The 21,321-nt window shown below is 34.4% G+C and overlaps 1 protein-coding gene across 4 annotated transcripts in view; it reads left to right on the plus strand.

The window, feature by feature from the left end:
- ADGRB3 (adhesion G protein-coupled receptor B3) overlaps positions 1–21,321 on the plus strand; it is a 717,179-nt gene that overhangs the window by 561,975 nt on the left and 133,883 nt on the right. For all 4 annotated transcript variants that reach the window (XM_025444944.3, XM_025444946.3, XM_025444947.3 and 1 more), the window contains one exon: positions 1,840–1,942. In XM_025444944.3, coding sequence (XP_025300729.1) covers positions 1,840–1,942 — 103 coding nt within the window. The remainder of the gene's footprint in view (positions 1–1,839; positions 1,943–21,321) is intronic.

A 21,321-nucleotide genomic window follows, 5' to 3' on the forward strand; every position in this document is an offset into this window, starting at 1 on the left:
AAGTTTAAATTTTAAAATTTTCTGATTTATAAAATGTATGAACATCAGAATTATTTTATATATAATGTAGTATTTTGAAAATTGTTAATGTCTCTTATAGTTCATTAGAAATGTTCATCAAAAAGCTAATACACTAAGTTATGTCCTCTTCATCTACAAATATGTCTGTAGCGTTATATTATTACATAAAAGAGCAACTGAACATATCTTTTTAATCTATGTACTGAAATGATGCATTTACAAATTTTGTTTAAAACTTCAAATATGTTTATAAAAAGTTTTGGAAGTTGAGACATTTAATAGAAAATTTTAAGGCAATAATCTCACTCAATATAAATGAACAGTAGAAATATCTAAAGATTCTTCAGGGTGGTTAGTCTGGGTCTTTTATCACCAAGATTTTCCTATTTACAGAGCAAAATGATGTCACTGAAACCCTTTTAATAATGTTATTTGTGTGCTTGTGCTGTCATGAAACCACTAATATCATATAAAGGGTCAATTTTGTGCAGCCCTTCAACTTTTTGTTACATCTCCCACTCACAAAAGAAGAAACAACTTAATATTTGATGATGTCTTTAGCTTCCCAGTGTGTGGTTTATTATATTTTTAGATACTGATGATGCAGGGACAAGGTTAAGCAACTCTTGAGGGCATTTTGTATTGAGAATTGACCTAGGTTATTCCTATTTGGATCTGTTTTGTGAAGAAAGGAAAATTTTTTGTAATAAGAAATAGCTTTTTGTATTTTATTCTTACTCCTGTTTTTGTTTTGCTTTGTCTTCTCAAATATGTGATGGAATGTGGGACTTCTCTCTAAATATTCTTCAAAGGCAGATATAGAGAAAGAACTTTGATAGATTTTATTTTCCAAAGAATGCCTCCAGATCTCTGGCACCCCACCTAACACTGCACAGTAAACACACGCCTGCTGTGGAAAGTGATTCCATGTACTAATACAAATTGAACAGTCTCAAATACACAGCAAGTACAAGTATGTCTTTTTGTTACTGTCAGTCAGTGATTTACCACAGGGTACAGTAAAACAAAATCACTGTTACCCTTTCAGGGTAAACAACTGGTAGAACATTGGATTCTGAGCAGTTGTCTCAATAGCTTACATTCTTGATGCACTTAAAAATTATATAGCAGACTGTATATAAACACTTATTCATAAGGATAAAATATGGCAGACACCAAGTAATTTTCCAGCCTAATGAATTATCATTTGTGGGTTGGACTAATTTTTGGAAATGAGATTCATTTTTTTTTCTTTCCTTTTTTTTTTGGAGCAGTTTGTTAGGAAAATAATAATATAAAGAGTAATAAATTATTTAAAAATATTTGAGTGTTTGAAATGGTGGATGAGTGTTCATGGTTTCGTGGAAGTAATGGTTGCTTTCTAGTATACAAAGAGATACATGAGAATCTGTGTGGGATTTTTCCTTTTGGTTTCTATTGATTTTTATATGATAATAAACATATATATAATGGTAATTATAGTAATTGTATTTCCAAGAAATTTTATATTTTTAGTAAAAAGTATTATATTGATAGCAGATGTACAACCTTGACTCTTTCAGAAATGCCATGTTGTTCATACTAATGTTGAAAGAAAATAAAATTATCCTAAAGGACTCTAGAACATGCCATGTCACTATAAAATTGAGTCTCTAAGAATAATCTTTATTAAAAAAATTCATATATTTTCTTCTATAAAGGATATATTTTAGTGATTCCTTTTCTGGATTAATTTTACCAATTTGCATAATATGGAATTCTTCATCTTTCTGTTGAATTTTAAAGTTGGACACTCTCTCTCTCTCTCTTTCTGGCTAGGTACATACGCTCTGAAAGATCTATAATTCTAATTAACTTCTGCCTGTCTATCATCTCATCCAACATCCTCATACTGGTTGGACAGACTCAGACACATAATAAGGTATGACTGGTAGTTATTCTATTTGTGTGTTTATGTTTTGACATAAATTTATTATTGATAATCTAAACATTCTATATAAAATGAACTTCTGACAATTATTCTTTTAAATAAAATTATTTCATTAGTTTTTAAATAAAAGTATTGCCTAATCTAGACCAGAAATACATTCCCTTGGCTTAATTTCCTGGGGATTGAGAGGCTGTTTGTAATAGTAAAAATATGTTTATTAACATTTTATCAAAGCTCTGTGAGTTCAAAGTTTTGGAACATCAAAAGCACACATTTTGATTCATTATCCTAATTGTAAATAGAATTGCCTGGGTTTTGGTCTACTTTATTAACACACTGATTCCTAAAAGTCAACTATAAATTGCTTAAGAGTATAACATAGATCGTGAAAATCTACCCCCAAATTGTGTGTTGGCAACAATTGAAGAGAGTGTTAGGTAAAAGCAACACTAGATTTAATGCTTTTCAAAAAGTTTTACTTCACCAAAAGCCATTTTGATATTCAACCAGTACTGAGATTCTTGAATTGCATAGTCACTTTGAGCAGTAGGTAGAAGTATAGGTCCCATTCATACAAATTGAATTGAGTTGAAGGATGATGTTTTTTTCAGAAATGACTATCAGCTTTCTTTATTAAACTACTCTGAATATAAGAAACCCATACTAGCAATCTTAAATAAATTTAATGCAATCTCAAAGGAATTCTGGTAAACATTGCCTTGATAACATTTGCTGATTAATCTGGGCCTGTTTTCTCAACTTTTTTATTGTCAACTACTAAAGCTAATAGTTGAACTTCCTTTCTTTCCCAGAAGCTGTCATTAAAAACAAACAAACCAATAAAAAAATGAATGTACTTTTCAGTAAGTTCTTTTGATAAATTAGATATATGTAGAACATATCAATGTCAAGAATTATGGATAGTCTATTTTGCTAACCTGTGTTCCTAAGACTGCTGATTACAGCCCAAAGAATCTGATTTTGGATCTGGGTAGTTAGGGCCTAGGAATCTGCTTAGGTGATTCTAAATGAAGATTTCTTCTTGAACCATATTGGTCTAGGCCAGAGGGAGAGCCCCAGTGAGAGTTAACTAACCCTGAAGGACCAAACAAAAACAATTAAAAACCCTACCCTGTAAAGGGCCCTGTGGAAGTAAAAAGAACTTTCATGTATTTGAATGTTTTGGTTTTTTTTTTTTTCCTTTTTATGACTATGTATCATAATTTAAAAAAAAAATTAAATGGGAAAAGGAAGAAAGGAGAAAGGAGAAAGGTTGAGCAAGATGCCAGCAGGAATTAGAAGAGGAGGAAGAAATGGACAAAATAACCAACAGCAGAGAAAGTGGGAGTCAACACTGGCTCAAGCTAGGAAGGAGAGGGGAAGTGATGGGAAGGAAATAGAGAGGGAGAGAAGATGAGACTGTAAACCCTTAGGAATTACTAAATTACTTATCTCACTCACCCTTACTTTTTTGGCTGTTTACCTGGGCAGGGCTTCACATCTCTTAGAAAGGCCCATTTGCTTGTTAACATCTATTCACAATTCTTGAACTATTTGTTCTTGGAACTCCATGCAGAAAAGAAGAGCTTTTCCTCATGAGGTCGGATTATTTATTGGGTCTGGAAATCAGAAAAAAATCAAACTAGAGTTAGCTCAAGCCCATAGTTAGTTTTTGTTTTGTTGGTTGTTTTTTGTTTTTTTTTTCCCACCAAAAGCCCCTTTTTTGTCATTGTTTACACTCCAAACACTCATTACAATATGGAAAACTACCTGATCTTCAGTAGGAAATATGCTTTTAAGATTGTTTCATAGTATATGGCAAAGTTTTTACAAATTCTAAGCCAGATGATCAAATGGTAGAATTTTTCTCAAGGTTTATTACATATTAAAGTGATTATTGTCTAAATCATTCCTGTCCAATAGAAATATAATGTAAGCCACAAAGGCAAGTTACATATGCAATTATAATATTTTATCAGCGACATTAAAAATGAAAAGAAACAGATGAAATTAATTTTAATAGTATATGTGACTCAGTATACCCAAGAGATGACCATTTCAACATATAATTAATATTTTTAAGTGTTATTGCAATATTTCATAATATCTTTATTAAGTCTTCAGAATTGATGTGTATTTTATACTTACAATACATCTCAAGATTTAGACTAGCTACATTTCAAGTGCTCACTGACTACATGCAGCCAGTGACTACCATATTATATAGGTCTAATTGGTAATAGTATTCAGAAACTGGTCTCAAAAAATTACATTCTTCTTGGCCATTTTGCCTTTCCTAGCCTTTCAATGTTGTTGTTTTCATGGAGATGTCTTTTTGATATTTGCAAATATTTTGAATGTCAAAGACAAGACAAGTCTAGCTTTACTTTTCTGATTAAAAGAAATAGCTGGTATGGGCTTAGAAAAAAAAAATAGTCTCCCCAGGTAATTAACTACACAATAGATTCCATGTGGTTTGGGGACCATAGTAGATCTGTTCCAGATAGCCTATGATAATTTTTGCTGCTACAGTTATTGATGCTTATAGGGAAGAGCTTTTGGGAGGGGGTAGCAATGATGAGAAACTGAGAAATTATTGATTTTCTCTTATGCTATGTTAATTTTGCTTTTCTGGCTCTGAATAGATGATTCTGCAAGCCTAGGACAATTCACTAGCATTGTGACTAGAAGGGAAAAATGTGAACGCTGGGATTTTATTTTTAGTCATGTTTAACGATATCAAATTTATGGGGAAAAGAATCATATATTTTATCACTAAATTCATCCTACTTCATTTTATATGTGAAATAGCAGTATATGAAAGCTATACCTGTCTGACTACATTTGGGATTAATGATTTAAAAGAAAGAGAAAATACAAAATGTGTCATCTGTATAAACGAATGATCAGTATAAACTCCAGGAAAGTATTTTAAAAAGGCAAAATATTGATCACTGGCTACAGTGTGTAGGACCCCATTGCTGCTGTGGGCATTTTATAATTGACCAGAATTCGATCTTTGACTTCCTTAGTAACTTTTGATTGATGCTTTAGTATTCCACATTTGGTAAAATAGAAACACATGAGAGTACTTCTTGATGAACAAGTTATTTGGTACTACCTCTGAGAGTTGTCATGGCTAGTTTGTGTGAAAACTGGAATTTGGTGCTGATATCCAGAGTAGTTTTGAAGTGTCATATTGGGGTCTTTCTCTGAACTGCTTGTTGGAATCTAATTGACTCAATTATCTCACTACTGAGTATTTCTTTTGAATTAGGATAGAAACAAGCTGAAATAATTTATTGTTTAATGTATGAGGTATTCAAATATTTAAGCTATTGAGTCAATCACTAATAGCAAAATAAGGAATCAAATGCGCTTTCTTAAATCTCTCAAAATACATTTAAAAATTTAATGATAAATTGCTTCATTATATTTGAAACTCTCTCATAAAGGGTCATTGCCCTTGGATATCTGTGTAACTTCAACCCTGGTTGAAATGTTCATATTATCACTGAAATGTGTTTGTGAAGACTTTGTGAAGAACTATGCAATTTTTTTTGAACCATATAAACTATTTTTGGTCCTACTGTTTTGCAGAAAACAAAGATTATTTTGGAAACATATTGAGAGTATGTTTTTCTAAATCACAAAATATATAGATGCTTCTTTCTAAAAGACTATGAAATGATTTATCATATTAAAAACTTCATAACATGCTTTTTAACTGATGGAAGCCAAATTTGGCAAATCTCTCTCTCTCTCTTTTTTTTTTTTTTTGTTAGACAATAGTAGCCACCCAAGAAGTTTGAAATGCTGAGATAGCTTCTTTCCCACAAAGAAGCTATCAGATTATAATGAAAGAACATCAAGTCCAGATTCTATCACACAGCTATATATTTTTTTAGATAAATACTTATTAGCATATCAGGAAGAAACCTGTTTTATAAACTCAGTGAAAATCCTAAGTCTTTGACATTTTAGATACTTTGACCACACTTTGTGTGCAACATTCACTTGAGGTAGACATAGCAACATTTTTGAAGCAGTCTTCTGGGCCCTTTAGTGAGCATGATGCAATCAGAAATCCTCCTACTCTAATGTCTGGAGACAGAATAATGAGATAAAACTGTGGGTCCCATCTCTAAGACATGCTGGATATAGGCTTCAATGAAATCTTTCATAGAGTTACATCAAGAGTAAGAAGTGTTTAATTATATTAGCTAATCCACATATCCCTAAGCCTTTATTTTAATCAAAGGGAGCCCATTAATACACCCACAATAGTGATTAACCAGACATGAGTTCATCAATAAAGACCAACTTTTTATAGTAATTTTGATAAGTAAGTGTTGAGTGTGGACAAATCTACCTAGATCAAAAGGACTTGGAGTTGCCATCTCTGGAGTATGGCCATTTTGAATATAGTGCCGGCTGACTACCCTGGTGTGTGCATTCCTGGACAGCTCCTAGATTTAAAGGTTACACTAACTGGCACATATATAGTATCATACTGAGAATACCAAAGTGTTATGAAATAAATTATAAGCATCCTAAAAAGGCATCCTAAAAGTTAAGTATTTAAAAAATAATAGTCAACTGTGAGAAGGCAGTTAGACACTATCTTTGGTCTTAAGAAACCCAACACAGGTTCTCATTAACATATCAAAGGAAGCTTCACAAATTATTTCAGATGGGTAAACATTTCCTTAGCACTATTTAGGAGGAAGTTAACCCATGTTTCTTGGTGTATGGACCACTGAACTACATAATGAGCTATGTCTTTTAATTCATTCTTACTAAAAATATAAAAATTCTCTATGTTGGGACACTTTTTAAGAGTCAGCACTCTACAAAGTGTTTTTTTTTTCCTTCATCTCATGCTTATTTCCCTTTTATAAAATATTGTTTTTGTTCTGTAGTTTGTGTAGAGATAATTAGTAAAGATAGGCCAAACTAAAAGGCAGTAGTCATTCTAATGGAGGATGTTTTTGTGTTGTCAGGATTATGAGTTTTTTTAGAAGTAAAATCTTAAATTTGAATACCTTTAATTAAGTGAAGCACCCTGTAATGTACCTATTTCTTCCATGACTTTTTTTTGCTGGAGGCCCAAATTCTTCACCCATTTACCTACATGTCTGGCCTTTGAATGTGTATGTGTTCAATATCTGAGCAGAAATATTGAACATGTCTTTTCAGCTACCCATTCTTCCCCTCCTGGTACTCTCTGAAATGTTCTGCCCCTCCTCTTGAGATTCAGTGCTCTGCATACTTCCTTGGAGATAACCATCTCTTGGGTGGTGATGGTTGAACAGGCATTTTAAGCCAGATAGACCTAAGTCCCTACCCTAAGCTTGCCACTTCCTAATTATATGATCGTGAGTATGATACTCAGTCTCTCTGGACCTTAACTTCTTGTTAACGCTTACCTTATAGTGGTGTCGTCAAGGTAACATGAGATGGTACCTATCAGCACTTTAAAGCACTCCTTAAACAGTATCTGTGATTATGGTGATGATGATAATGATGATTCCCAGGTGTGTATCTGATTTCTACTTCTCTTCTGAGCTTCAGATTTCCTCTTGTCCAATTTTCTGCTCACTGCTAAATTCACCATTTGTATCCCTGCCTCACAATCCAACACATTATGTATAAATTGAACATGTTTCCTGTGGGCTCCAATCCAGTTACATAAGCTGAGATTGTGAGAGTTAACCTTAACATCTCCTACCTCACGTATTAGATACAATAAGTCATCCCCCCTGTGCCAGTTACACCATCACTTGCTTCTCAAAGCCAGCTTTTTCCTCTGTCAGGTACTAATTATCTTCAGTGGTCTACCACTTCCAGCATCATTAAACATACTCTCTACCTTGTGGCCCAAGTCATGGAGTGAAAATTCAAATCTGACCACTTCACTTCCCTATGCATTTGTTGCTGCTTTCTCACCTCCTTATTGAAGTGATTCTCAAACTGCTCAGACACAAGTAGTGAAAAATGTTTTATTTATCTATAAAGGTTTCTATTCACTGATTTTCTTGCAGTAATATATTGGGGCTCAGAAATAAATTTTACTGAGAAAGATTCTGTAGCTTATAAAACTTGAGAAACCTTAAACATGACCTATGCTGACTTCTCCATTCTCATTCTGTTTTACTGACTTTTGTCACGCTAGCAACATCAAGCTGCTTATACTTTATCAAAATTATTTTATGGGTTATTCTTCCTTGCTACCCTTGCTGCCCTGAAACGCTATTACTCTCCTCCACCCCACTCTATTTCCCAAACATCTTTTTTTTTTTTAAATTTTTTATTGGTGTTCAATTTACTAACATACAGAATAACCCCCAGTGCCCGTCACCCATTCACTTCCACCCCCCGCCCTCCTCCCCTTCCACCACCCCTAGTTCGTTTCCCAGAGTTAGCAGTCTTTACGTTCTGTCTCCCTTTCTGATATTTCCCACACATTTCTTCTCCCTTCCCTTATATTCCCTTTCACTATTATTTATATTCCCCAAATGAATGAGAACATATAATGTTTGTCCTTCTCCGACTGACTTACTTCACTCAGCATAATACCCTCCAGTTCCATCCACGTTGAAGCAAATGGTGGGTATTTGTCATTTCTAATAGCTGAGTAATATCCCATTGTATACATAAACCACATCTTCTTTATCCATTCATCTTTCGTTGGACACCGAGGCTCCTTCCACAGGAATGTGAACTGGTGCAGCCACTCTGGAAAACTGTGTGGAGGTTCCTCAAACAGTTAAAAATATACCTGCCCTACGACCCAGCAATTGCACTGTTGGGGATTTACCCCAAAGATACAAATGCAATGAAACGCCGGGACACCTGCACCCCGATGTTTATTTCCCAAACATCTTTATCGGGCTTATGTTCATTCTCCTACACGGCTTGGTCCTTTCTTGTGTAGGAAACCCTTCTCTACCTTCCACTCTTAGGTACACCATCTTTGGTGCTCCATAATTTCCAGTGCATACTTACAATCTTTTATTATATTATTCGTTTCTAACCAGACTATACTTTTCTTAGGGTAGGGCTGGGTTACATGTATTCTTAAATTTATTGCCAAAATATAGTCTGAGTACATAAAGTATATAATATTTACCAGATGAATGAGTAAACACATTTGTTTGAGTCCATCATTTGGGCCTATACCTCCAAAGCTAGTAGTTGTAGTTAGTTGTATAAAGATTAGGATTTCCCACCATAGACAGGATCTAAGAAATATGTTGATAAAGACTATTTTCCTGGCGCCTGTTCTAAGCTCTAAATGATTGATGGCATATTTAAAGGTGATCTGGTTCCTGAGTTTTAGTTAAGAAGACTCTGAAACCTAACAAATGTGAAACTTCTCACTTGATAAGTCATGTAAAATAATGTTCATAATCTTCAAAAGAAATGTACTTATTCATAATTCCTCTCATAGAACTCATTTCCTGCCAATAATGTCCCAAATGTATGTTTATTATGTCTCAAATGTGTGTGTGATCCTAATGGCTGAAGCTAAAGCTTCCTATTTAGATTTATTAAAATCTAATTTATTGACTTGCTATGATGTTTGTAAAAGGATTTGAATGTAATAAGCTTATGTGTGATCCATTTGAGTCCATTTTGAGGTATCTTACTAACTCTGCCAAGGTTCTTCTAGATTTCTGAAAGCCTTTATCTAACCAGAGAACAGAATGGTTGGTTAGTTTCCTGATTTTCCCAGGATCCCAGCAATGAAGGATTATTTTGTTCACAAAGTGAGAGTGAGCTTTAACTTTCTTAGCCCCTGATTATACATTTCTAGTTTTGTGTGGTAGAAGTCAAAGATTACATTATCAAAGTCAATTTCAAAATAGAGCAAAAGATCAATATGAAGGATTGGTTTGAAACAAGCAAAGAAAATGAAAGTGGAATTATTTGACAATAAGGAGTTACTAAAATGGTTTGAGATATCAGGAGCCAGATAACCCTGAGTACCAGTTTACACACTCAGTGTGTGTTCTTAGGTCAAACTACAAAGCTGGGCAAAAGTCCCAGAGTGAGCATTCATTCATTCAGCAGGGCAGAAGTAGATCATAAGTCTCAGGCTTCAATGCTGGTAGTTGCTTTAGAGATGCCAGGCCTACTCTAATTACCTTTGTTCATTCATCCTCAAGCAGCAGAATGGTTCTCCAGGCAATATAAAGAAACTCCTTAATATGGCCAATTCCTAGTCTCCATCCTCACTACCCCAACTTTAGCACTGACGTTCATGATTTCTCAGCTGGACTACCATAACATTCTTTAAACTCTGGTCTGCTAATTTAGCTTTAGTTTGTGTTATCTCATCTTTCATATTACTGTGAAAAATATATTAAATTTTTTTTTTATTTATGATAGTCACAGAGAGAGAGGGAGAGAGAGAGAGAGAGAGAGAGAGGCAGACACACAGGCAGAGGGAGAAGCAGGCTCCATGCACTGGGAGCCTGATGTGGGATTCGATCCCGGGACTCCAGGATCGCGCCCTGGGCCAAAGGCAGGCGCCAAACCGTTGCGCCACCCAGGGATCCCAAAAATATATTAAATTTAAATAAAAAGTAAATGATTATGCCATTCTTCAGCTTCAAACTCTACAGTGGGTCTGTAGGATTCAGGAGATTAACTGCAGTTTCTAATCATCACCCACATTCAAAGCTATCTCTAGTACATAAACTGACTTCATGGGAAATAAAGGACATTCCTTCTGGATAGATGAGTTATAAAAATACCCTTCTCTGGATGTCTGGGTGGCTCAGCGGTTGGGCGTCTGCCTTTGCCTCAAGGTGTGATCCCAGAATCCCAGGATGGAGTCCCATATCGGGCTTCCTGAGTGGAGCCTGCTTTTCCCTTTGCCAATGTCTCTGTCTCTGTCTCTGTCTCTCTCTCTCTGTGCCTCTCATGAATAAATAAACAAAATCTTAAGGAAAAAAAAAAACAAAACCTTTCTCTCTCCAGGATGGGACAGCCTCTAATAGGGCTTTTGGTCTTCCATTTCTACTCTCTGGTAGGGGAGAGGGGCAGTTTTTGTGCTTCCTAGGGTATCCCACATCCCCTGCAGCCACTCTTGCCCTGTGCCTTTGCAAAAAGGTTGAATATCTGTTTTTCTTCCCTAGAATTAAGCCAATAGAGAAATGACTTTTCACTCTCCTTCTTCTCAGTACATAATATGAACCGGTTAGAAGTTTGGCTAATGTCAACAAGGGAGCCATGTTGTATGATTAGAGCTGATTATGTTTTGAGAATTCTGAATACACGGTAAAGTACTAAAGTGCTAAAAAAAAAAAAGCCCGCATAAAGTGAATTATTTTAAATCACATATTCTCACAAAAGTCAAAAGCCCTTGAGGTAAGATTATAATAGAGCTTTCCATGTCCCATTATACAAACTTTGGGTCTATACCTCTCTAGGGTGAATATGGGATGAAGAGAGGAGGATTGAGGTTATTATTAAAGATCATTGACCGAGGCAAAATTTGTCTCAGTGTAAGATGGGTGAAGAGTGTAAGAGAGAACTCCTTTCACAAACACTTCAGAATCTAATTCAGGGGTTGGCAAACTTTTGAGGTAAAGGACCACATAATGAAGATTTTAGGTTTTGTGGGTCATACCATCTATCACAATGACTCAGTCTTGCTGTTGTAGCTCAAAAGCAACCCTAGACAGAAGTGGATGTGGTTGGACTTAGAGAGAACTATAATATAATGTAAGGTGAAGCTAGGCCATTTTTAGGCTGATGCTTTTATGTCAGAATGACCTTCAGTTCTGAAGTTGTCTACCCAAGGTTTACTCCGTGCTTCTAACCTGAAGAACTAAAACAGGAGACCTTCAGCAATTTCTGAAAAGGCTTCCACAGAGATAAAAAGGAGTGAAAAACACTTTGAATTCCTTCCTTGGAAGCAAGAAATAAACAGAATTTCTTCACATATGGTAACTATTAGTTAACAGTATATAAAAATTAAAATAAAACAGGAATCAAATCACCCTCAACCAAGCAGGATATTTTATGAATTCAAGAAGCTAAAAGTGGGTAACAAATGACCACTGCATGAGACAACAAAGCTGGCTGTCTTTGTAGAAGACTTCTTAATGTTCAGCCATAATTGTTAAAGCTCCTATTAAAGAAAGTCTGTCATAAATAAAAATTAAAAAAAAAAAAAAAGGGATCCCTGGGTGGCGCAGCGGTTTGGCGCCTGCCTTTGGCCCAGGGCGCGATCCTGGAGACCCAGGATCGAATCCCACATCAGGCTCCCGGTGCATGGAGCCTGCTTCTCCCTCTGCCTGTGTCTCTGCCTCTCTCTCTCTCTCTGTGACTATCATAAATAAATAAAAATTAAAAAAAAAAAAAAAAAAAAAAAAAAAAGAAAGTCTGTCATCTGACGATCTTGGGCAGAAAAGTAACATCTGACACAGAAAAGAGAAATGGCAGGGCTGAGCTATATCTTCACTAAAGTCATCCATACACAGAACAGAGTTCTGTTTTGTTTTGTTTTGTTTTGTTTTGTTTTGTTTTTGAACCTCTCCACCTCTGGTCCTCACTCTATCCTAAAAGCTGGATTATTATTATTATGTATATTTTAAGCATTACTATGGTAAACTTTAGAACTAAAGCACAAACACCGATGCCTATTACCAGAAAAAAATAAGCATGTTTGAAGATTAAACTCTGGTTTTCACTCCTTTTGTGATGCTAGTCAGTTAATTTTAAACTTTAAGCCTTGAAGAAAGAAATAGGCGTGTGACTGAGTTCAGTCTAGGTCTTAACTCCAAAATTTAAGATGTATGAAATTCAAAGTGAGTGAATTAAAATATTTATAGTCATCCTAGGGTGCTACTGTACTGAATCAAAGATTAAGGTTTCAATTGTAACGTAGAGAAGAAATGATTAACAGGAGAAATACATCGATAAATTTTAATTCATGAATATTCACAATGAGGGCCTGTTTGTGGTTCTGTGGTAAACTACAATATACATAGTTTTTATATATCTCTATAGATGGACATGTCTTTGGTAGATGATACATCAATATATGCACAGCATCCAGACTATAAAGAATTTTAAATGAATTTCATCTTTGTGTATTTTATATTCTTATTAATTAAATTTTATTTGTATTTCAAAAGGGTATTTTCTAATGGATGGGAATGTGGTAGATGGCTTTTACAAAATATGAATTAATTCTGTTTTTCTGATTTCTTCCTCATTTACGTATTTCTTTTTCTTAGAACCAATAGCATCTATTTCTATTCAGAAACTTCTGTTACATATTTTCCTGGCTTTCAAAATAAAGTTACAAAGTTAATCCTTTATACCTAAGAAAGAACACCCTTTATAGAAATGAAATAAATAATCTATATTTTCTATTACTGCATAACAAATTACCTCAAATTTAGTGGCTTAAAAGTAAATATAATCCTCACAGTTTCTATGAGTCAGGAATTTGGGAGCAATCTATTCAGGCAGTTCTCTTTCAAATCTCTCATGAGGCTGCATTCCAAATGTGAGAGCCATAGTCATCTGAAGGCTTGACTGGGGCTGGATGATCTGCTGTAAGGTGGCTAATCATCCCAGGTGTAATAGGATCATCACTTATTCTAAATGAGGGATTTTTAAGCTTTGCCATTTCCTGGCTATGTACCATTTGTCAAGTTATTTAAGCATGCTCCACACACCAGCCTGGGGATCTTTTTAAATTGTAAATCAGATCATGACACTTGTTTGCTTAAAACACTTCAATTAAAATAAGTGAAATTTCTTTTACACCCAGAATTAAATCCAAAATAATCTAGCCCACAAGCTCCTAAATGACCTGGCCTCTAAATACTTCTCCCACTTCAACACCTCATATTCATTACTTTTCCATTCACTGTATTCCTGGAATGTTGGCCTTCTGCTAGAATCACTGTAGAAGTAGCTAATAAGCCGTAAGTCAGGTGACCATATGCCTGGTTTGTGCCTTTTGTCCTGGTGCAATTATTAGAAAGGCCACTAAAAAAGTGTCCCATCAATTATGTGCTTTGCCTAGCATACAACTATTTCCCCTGCCTTAGGGCTTTCTCATATATTCCTCCCTCTGCCAGAGTTCATCTGCTTTCATTCTTAGGCTAGCCTTGTTAACTTATATATATCCTTATCACAGAAGACTTCCCTGAAATCCCATTCCCCCCAAGTCAAAACACTGCAATAGTTTTCTCATTACTCCTTCTCATAAAACCCATTCTCTTCTTTATAACCATTGCTTTAATTTGCCATCTTAGTTTTATTTAAGTTCAGAAGGGAAGGGACATTCTCTACTTGATTTTTACTACATACCTAGTGCCTAGCACAGTGCCTGGCACATAGCAGCAAGCACCCACTAAATATCTTTCACTGAATGAAGGAAATATATAATTCTCCATTGTTAAACTATTCTTTCCTAATCTAGCAGTGGGGAGGGGATGTTATGAGAATCAAGTAAAATTACACCTAGGATACAACAAACTGGCACACAATAAACTTCTAATTGAGGTAAAATTTATATTCAGTGAATTACACAATGAGTCATATGTTGAGGTTTGACCAACAGGTACCTATATAACCAATACTATAGTCAAAATATGAAAAATTACTATCACCCTAGAAAGTTATCTCTGACCTGTCCCAGGCTACCGCGCCCCCTGTTGCAACCATTGTTCTGATTTCTGTCCTCATATGTCAGTTTTGTCTATTTAAGAATTTCATGTGGGTACCTTTTTGGTCTGGCTTTTTTCATTCAGTATATTTTTGAGATGCAACTATATTGTCGTGTGTATTCTTAGTTAATTCCATTACATTGCTGAATATGATTCCATTGTATGAATGTAACAGTTTGTTGATCCAACCTCCAAATAGCAGGACTTAAGATTGTTTTCAATTTTTTTGTTATTATGGATAAAGCTGCTTTAAACTATATGTATAAATTTTTGTATGATCATATATTCTTATTTCTCTTGGATAAATACTTAGGAGTAGAATTACTGGGTTAAAGGCAAGTTAGAGTATTTTTAACTTAAAAAAAAAAGAACTGAACAGATTTCCAAAATTATTGTACTGTCTTATACACTAACCAGCAATCTGTGATAGTTCAGTGTTCCATTCCATATCCTTGCCAATATTTTAATTTACATTTTCTTAATAGCTAACTAGGTTTAGTATCTTTTCATGTGCTTATAGGCCATTTATGTTTATTGCTGGGAAGTCTCTGTTCAAGCCCTTCCTCCATTAAAAAATAAGATTGTCTTTTTATTACTGCTTTGAAAGGGGTTGTGAAATGTATTTAGGATACAAGTCTTTTGTTATATATATATATTTTTTTCATTTATATAACATTATACCTTCATATTAATTTTCTCTGTCTGTGGCTTACCTTTGCATTTTATTAATGGCATCTTTTGCGGAGTATAAGTTTTTAATTTTGTGAAGTATATTTTATCATATTTCTTTTTTATTGTTTCTGTTTTGTGAGTTCTCTATAAAAAAAGATCTTTGCTTATTCTTTAAAAGATATTGAAGATATTCTTCAATATTATTTTCTGTAAGCCTTATAATTTTACCTCTTATGTAGATCTATTATATGTCAAATTATTTTTTTGTGTGTATGATATAATGTAGGGGTTAGGGTTCATTTCATTCCATATTGATATCTAATTAATTGACTTTTCCTCCCATTGAATTACTTTCGTACCTTTGAAAAAAATTTAGATTAAGTCTAGAAATCAGAAAATTTGAATTCTCTAACTTCATTCTTCTTTTTCAAGATTATTTTGTCTACTCTAGATCCTTTATCTAGATCCTTTGTCTATAACCGATATCTGCTTTCAATAACTATTAAGTTAGTGGCAGTGGGTATGGCTCTGCTTCATGAAATAGAATCATAAAGATTTTATGACCAATTAGATAAGGCTACTGAGAAAGAAGAGAGCATCACTAATTGTAGTGTTCCTTTGGGCTATGACATAATGCTCATGTTTTAAGTTGAAGAAAAAGTGGAAGAGAATCCGGAGTTCATAGGGCCATCTATATTCTTCTCTAGGGAAAATATTCTGTTCCAAGCAATTTTTTCTTTCCTTTTTGTGATCCTTCAATCCTTCACTCTTTTGAGGCTTTTCATTTGATTGCTTCCTAAATATGTTTTCTTTAAAAACAGGGACTGTTTTTTAATGCTGTATATTCAATCAAAACACATGCAATTACAGACTTAATTTATTTCCTTGAAACTTCTTGAGCTTGTAATTACCAGCTGAGAACAAAACTGTATCTAAGATCAAAAGTTCATGGACCATGTTCTCTTCAGGCATGTCAGCATGTCTCTTTATGTTCTTTGTGGCTAGGTATACACAAGAAAAGTATGTGTAGAGAGTTAGAAAGTAAGCAGCTGTGCTCCTCTCCAGGGAATCAGAAGCTGGTGGCACACTTCATATATGGGAGCAAAGTATTTCTCAAATTACGGGGAAAAAAGAGCACAAGACAGAATTTATGCCAAGCAAACCCCCTCTGACTTCACTTCTAGTGAATGAGAACAAGTTTAAAATACATCAGTGAATATTCTGTCTAGCAACCATTTATTTTTTACATTTCACTGATAAGGTTGTTTTTTGGGTTTTGTTTTTGTTTTTTTAATGTATACACTATTCTATCTCTGGCTTCCTTTAAATTTATCAACATCCAAATATCCAAAAATAGCCACTCTTTTGCCTATTAATGCAAATGTAACAAAAATTCAAAAGGCAAAATAAGCCACTTACCAATATGTCATTAATAGATCCTGGTCCTTTTTAATAATAAAGTAATGGCATGGGTGTGTGTGCGTGTTGTTGTTGTTGTTGTTTTTCCCCAAATACTGAAAACAATCTTACTGTATTAAATTGTGTTTTACTATTAGAAAGCTTTTCCAAACATCCCTGGAAGGCTGTATCAACAACATGAAAATATGAGTATGTAGCATAACTATTTCTATTACTATCTTTTTTTCTTTTAGTTTCTATCACGTCAAGAAAAAGTGGTGCAGTTTTGGTCATTAAATCCTAAAGTTATAAATCTTATAATCATTTCCCAGATTTTCTTTGTTAGTGTCTTTTTTATTCAAGAAGGACTGATTTTTTTTTTTTTTTCTGAAATGTGTTTATATTCTATCCTGTATCCATTTGCATCCCTGCAAATCCTGTATCCGGCAGTCCTCTCATTTGGCTTCATTAGCTATTGGTTGTAAGTGAAAAGTGCCATCTGAAGTAAACAAAATACTGTTTACCTATTTCCACTGCTAGTAAGTGGTGATAAACTCAATTGAAAACAAATGGCAAAAACACAATAGACAGATGGGGGAAAAGTTAATTATTTCATTTTGCTTGCTGATCATGTTTAAGATTTAGTTGACTGGTCTGCATTAAGGCCTCAAAAGGAGATGGTGTGAATTTTGTGAGAGAAGTACATTTTCAGTGTACATTCTCCCCTGGATACCCACTTGTAATTTCTTTTGGTGATAATAGAGCTTAGCTATGCACATCAAGGGAAAACTAGATTTTTTAGGGTATCCTGCAGGGTACCTCATCACAGTGTCTTTAATGCTTGTTGGCAGTCCTATCTATTTGTAGAGATGTGGTTGTACTTCTATCATGGAGAAGCTGGAATATATTTGTGCGGGTTCCCCGACCTCATGGCCAGCTAAGAAGAGGATCCTTGTTAAACTTCCAGAGCTCATTTGCTAGAAAAGAGAGAGATTTGAATGAAATCTCTGTAGCTAGCAATATGAAGAATATGTTTAAGTTCTATTTTCAGAGATGGAATTGTATTCACAGGGAAGGATAAAAAAAAAAAGACAATATTTCTACTTAGTAGGGATAATTCCAAGATCAGTAAAGGAATTCTTAGGGATGAGAGGAAAGCTAGCAGTTTTCAGAGTTAAGAATAATATTGATGGAAAGGAATTGATTTTTCTACTTTTAAAAATCCCACCCTGCCATAATTATGTCTTTTTCTTGGAACTTGAAGGAGGACATGAATAATATGCAATATCAATGTCCTTTTCCTAGATTACTGGTAAAAGGGATAACTTGGCAACATAAGAAATGTTTGCATATTGAATCCACATGTACATAGAAGTGAAAAATAGTTGGAAATTGTGCTGAGTATGAAAATATTAAAGTTAATGTATTTAGCAAAGGGAAAATTACAAAGTCATTAAAGAAATGAGGTACCTTTATATGTCAAAAATATTAGCTCTCACAACCATTTTCTGAAGACTAAATGGTGTATAGTCCAGGGTCCCAGAATGGAAATTATACATTTGTTATAATGGGATAAACATTTTTAAAAGGATGACTTATAAAGGGAAATATATTTAAGAACATAAGTGCATGTACTGGGAAACTAAGACATTAGTGATTCTCAACCAGGGTAAAGGAGACAGGTATTTAGAACCACATAGAGAGTTTTCAATCTCCCTTCCCCACACGCCCTCCAAATCCTACTATGCCCTCAGGAATTGCACAACTAGGTTGAAAATACTCTTCAGGTGATTCTGATAAGCATCCTGGTTCTTGCAACAGAAAATGGAATGGTGGGTAGGGTAGGGGGATAGGGTAGGGGGGTAGGGTAGGGTAAGAAATAAAAGGCTGAAGTTTGCCTGTCAGTACTTCTCCTGTGTTAGTCTATTCCTTGTAATCTTCTACTTATCTCAGCTTTACTGTATGTCAAATAAGGATAAGAATATACCAAAGCAATGTTATGAAGATTAATATTAAACTCTTTGACCTTCTTGGAGAAAAGCATAAGATATTAAGAGAAAGAAATCCAGCAAAGCCAAAAATATCATATCATTTCAAATTTGCTTAATAAGAAAATGAGTCAGTACAGTGTAAATTAATGCAAGTTCTTAGCTCTAAGCAGATGAAATTCAACAAGAGCTGGGCCTACATGGGGAATAATTTTAAGTAATAGATAGCTTACAAGTTTTCAATAACTAGCCTTGTTGCAGCCAATTTGTCAGCCCTCTGACTGCACAGCAATAATGGTTTCTCCTGTGCCCATGTTCAAGAACATATGGTTAGTTTTAACCTTGTAAAGTTTAAATGAGAACACATTAATTGTTTTTCCCCTGCTTCTCTATTTTCGATACTGCCATGGAGTATAATCCAGCAAATATTTTTTTCCAGCAAATATTATATATACCCATTATATTAATGTAATCAGATGTAAAGAAGGCATTGAATATATCTGAGAATAAAAATAAATAAATGGAATCCTCTTAGCCTGGCCACTGTTTTCCTTTTAGTTTATCACAAGCTATAGTACAAAATTAGCATTAGAGACTAGAAAAAAGTTAACTAGAAGCTTAGAAATATTGTTTAATTTAACTTTACATGACCAAACATCATCTCTTCTGTAGCACTGCCTTGTATAAAGTATTTTTTAATACATAAAATCATATGTGTGTATATGTGTGTGTATGTTTATGTGTGTGATGTGGTTTGAGCTCAGTTATAGATTTTTTGTTTTTATAACTCTCTTATGGGGATAGAAGATGCAAAGAAAGGATGTATTAAGAGTCAAACTAATTTTTTTTAATGTATCCTGTCTTTTTAGTGCACAGTAGACCAGATGAGATGAGTATAGCTTCTGGGAAAAATATTTTGTGTCTGTTTTTACACAGCGAAGCAGTATACTCTCATGCATCTTACCAGGCTTTTGTGTCCTATTGTCCCCAAATCAGTAATTCATACACGCAAAAGTAATAGGCCCTATGCTACAAGTATATTTGCCTATCTTTAAGGAGTACAAGGAGAAGAGAGCAGCATTCCTCAGAACAGAAATACATCCATTTACTTTGTCTCAGTATTAGGACTTCATTCTGGAAGCTATTTCAGAGTCAACTTGGCATAGCACAAAGGTCCTTGTCTCAAATCTTAACTGTCACTAAACTAAAGATGATCTTAGGTAAGCCATTAAGTTTTCTCAGCAACAATTTTCTTAGCAGCAAAATTCAAATATATGTATATATGTTTGATGGAAGTTGGATGGCTGAGGTGGAGCAAGAGGAGTATTGGACTCTGCTTGCAGGGGTTAAAGGGAAACCATCTTTAATTTTCTTATAGCTTTGAGTCTAAGAGTCTGATCTAGAACCAAAAGAAAAGGGATATTCTCTCCTTGTCCAGTATTTTTATTGCAATTTCCATAAACTCCATCTTAGTCCAGCATTTCTTTTATTCATTCGTATATTCTAATTTTCCTGGGCCCTGTATTAAAATGTAGACATTAACAGTAGCTATTGTATTTTCTCCCAGTAATTTAGTGATGATACATCAGCATATCAAAGATGTGAATTATTTTGTTTATTATACATCTGAACCAATCTAAACTGTATTTAGGAACATTATCTTTCTGCAAATGGACCAAATCTGCCCTGAGTCTCTCACACAAAAATCCTTCCTAATGGTAATTGTCAGTAAATACAGCGAACAACAAAATTGTGTCTAAAGTCAAAGCAGTTCATTTGCTTTTTGGTGATTTTGCCATCATCTCCACATTCTTTTACAACAGGCTTTTGTATTTGAATAATTATATGCAGTTGCACTACTGAATAGAAAATTGTCACCAAAAAACACTTTATAAGGAAAATGGTAGCAGCAAGGCTAATCTATAGCTGTGGCCTCTCTTAATGAGTGTTGCTGGGAAACTTTTTAGAACCCTGCAGGGAAATGCATGTTTTTGTAAGAAAAAGGTCTCAAGCTGTTAAACTGATAGACTTTCAGAAATACCTTAAATTCAGCTTGCAGTAGATTTGTAGGTTTTAGAGCAGAATGAAAAAACTTCTTTAAGGTGTTCATTTGGAATCAAAGTTCATCTAGAATGAAGAACTATCAATGTAGAGAATTGAAAACAGATTTGACCCTAAAATATAGATTCAGTGGTTTCTGAATATAATAGAAATTGTTATATAAATAAGCTAATTTCTATATACTTATTACATCTATTAGAAAATTGTAGAGGTGGGACGCTTGGGTGGCTCAGCGGTTGAGAGTCTGCCTTTGGCTCAGGGCATGATCCCACGGTCCTGGGTTCGAGTCCCACATCAGGCTCCCTACGTGGAGCCTGCTTCTCCCTCTGCCTCTGTCTCTGCCTCTCTCTTTCGGTCTCTCATGAATAAGTAAATAAAATCTTTAAAAAAAAGAAAAGAAAATTGTAGAGCTTAGAAAAAGCATTCAAGTGTTTTATTCAAGATCTTTTTTTGTTCTTTGATTCAAGTGCCACATAATAAGAAAGTCCTAAATGAATAAACATATGCATATATATGAATTCATGTTTTATAGTATGGAATTATCTTTCAA

This window comes from Canis lupus, chromosome 12 (assembly GCF_003254725.2).
Source record: "Canis lupus dingo isolate Sandy chromosome 12, ASM325472v2, whole genome shotgun sequence".
Taxonomy (NCBI): domain Eukaryota; kingdom Metazoa; phylum Chordata; class Mammalia; order Carnivora; family Canidae; genus Canis; species Canis lupus.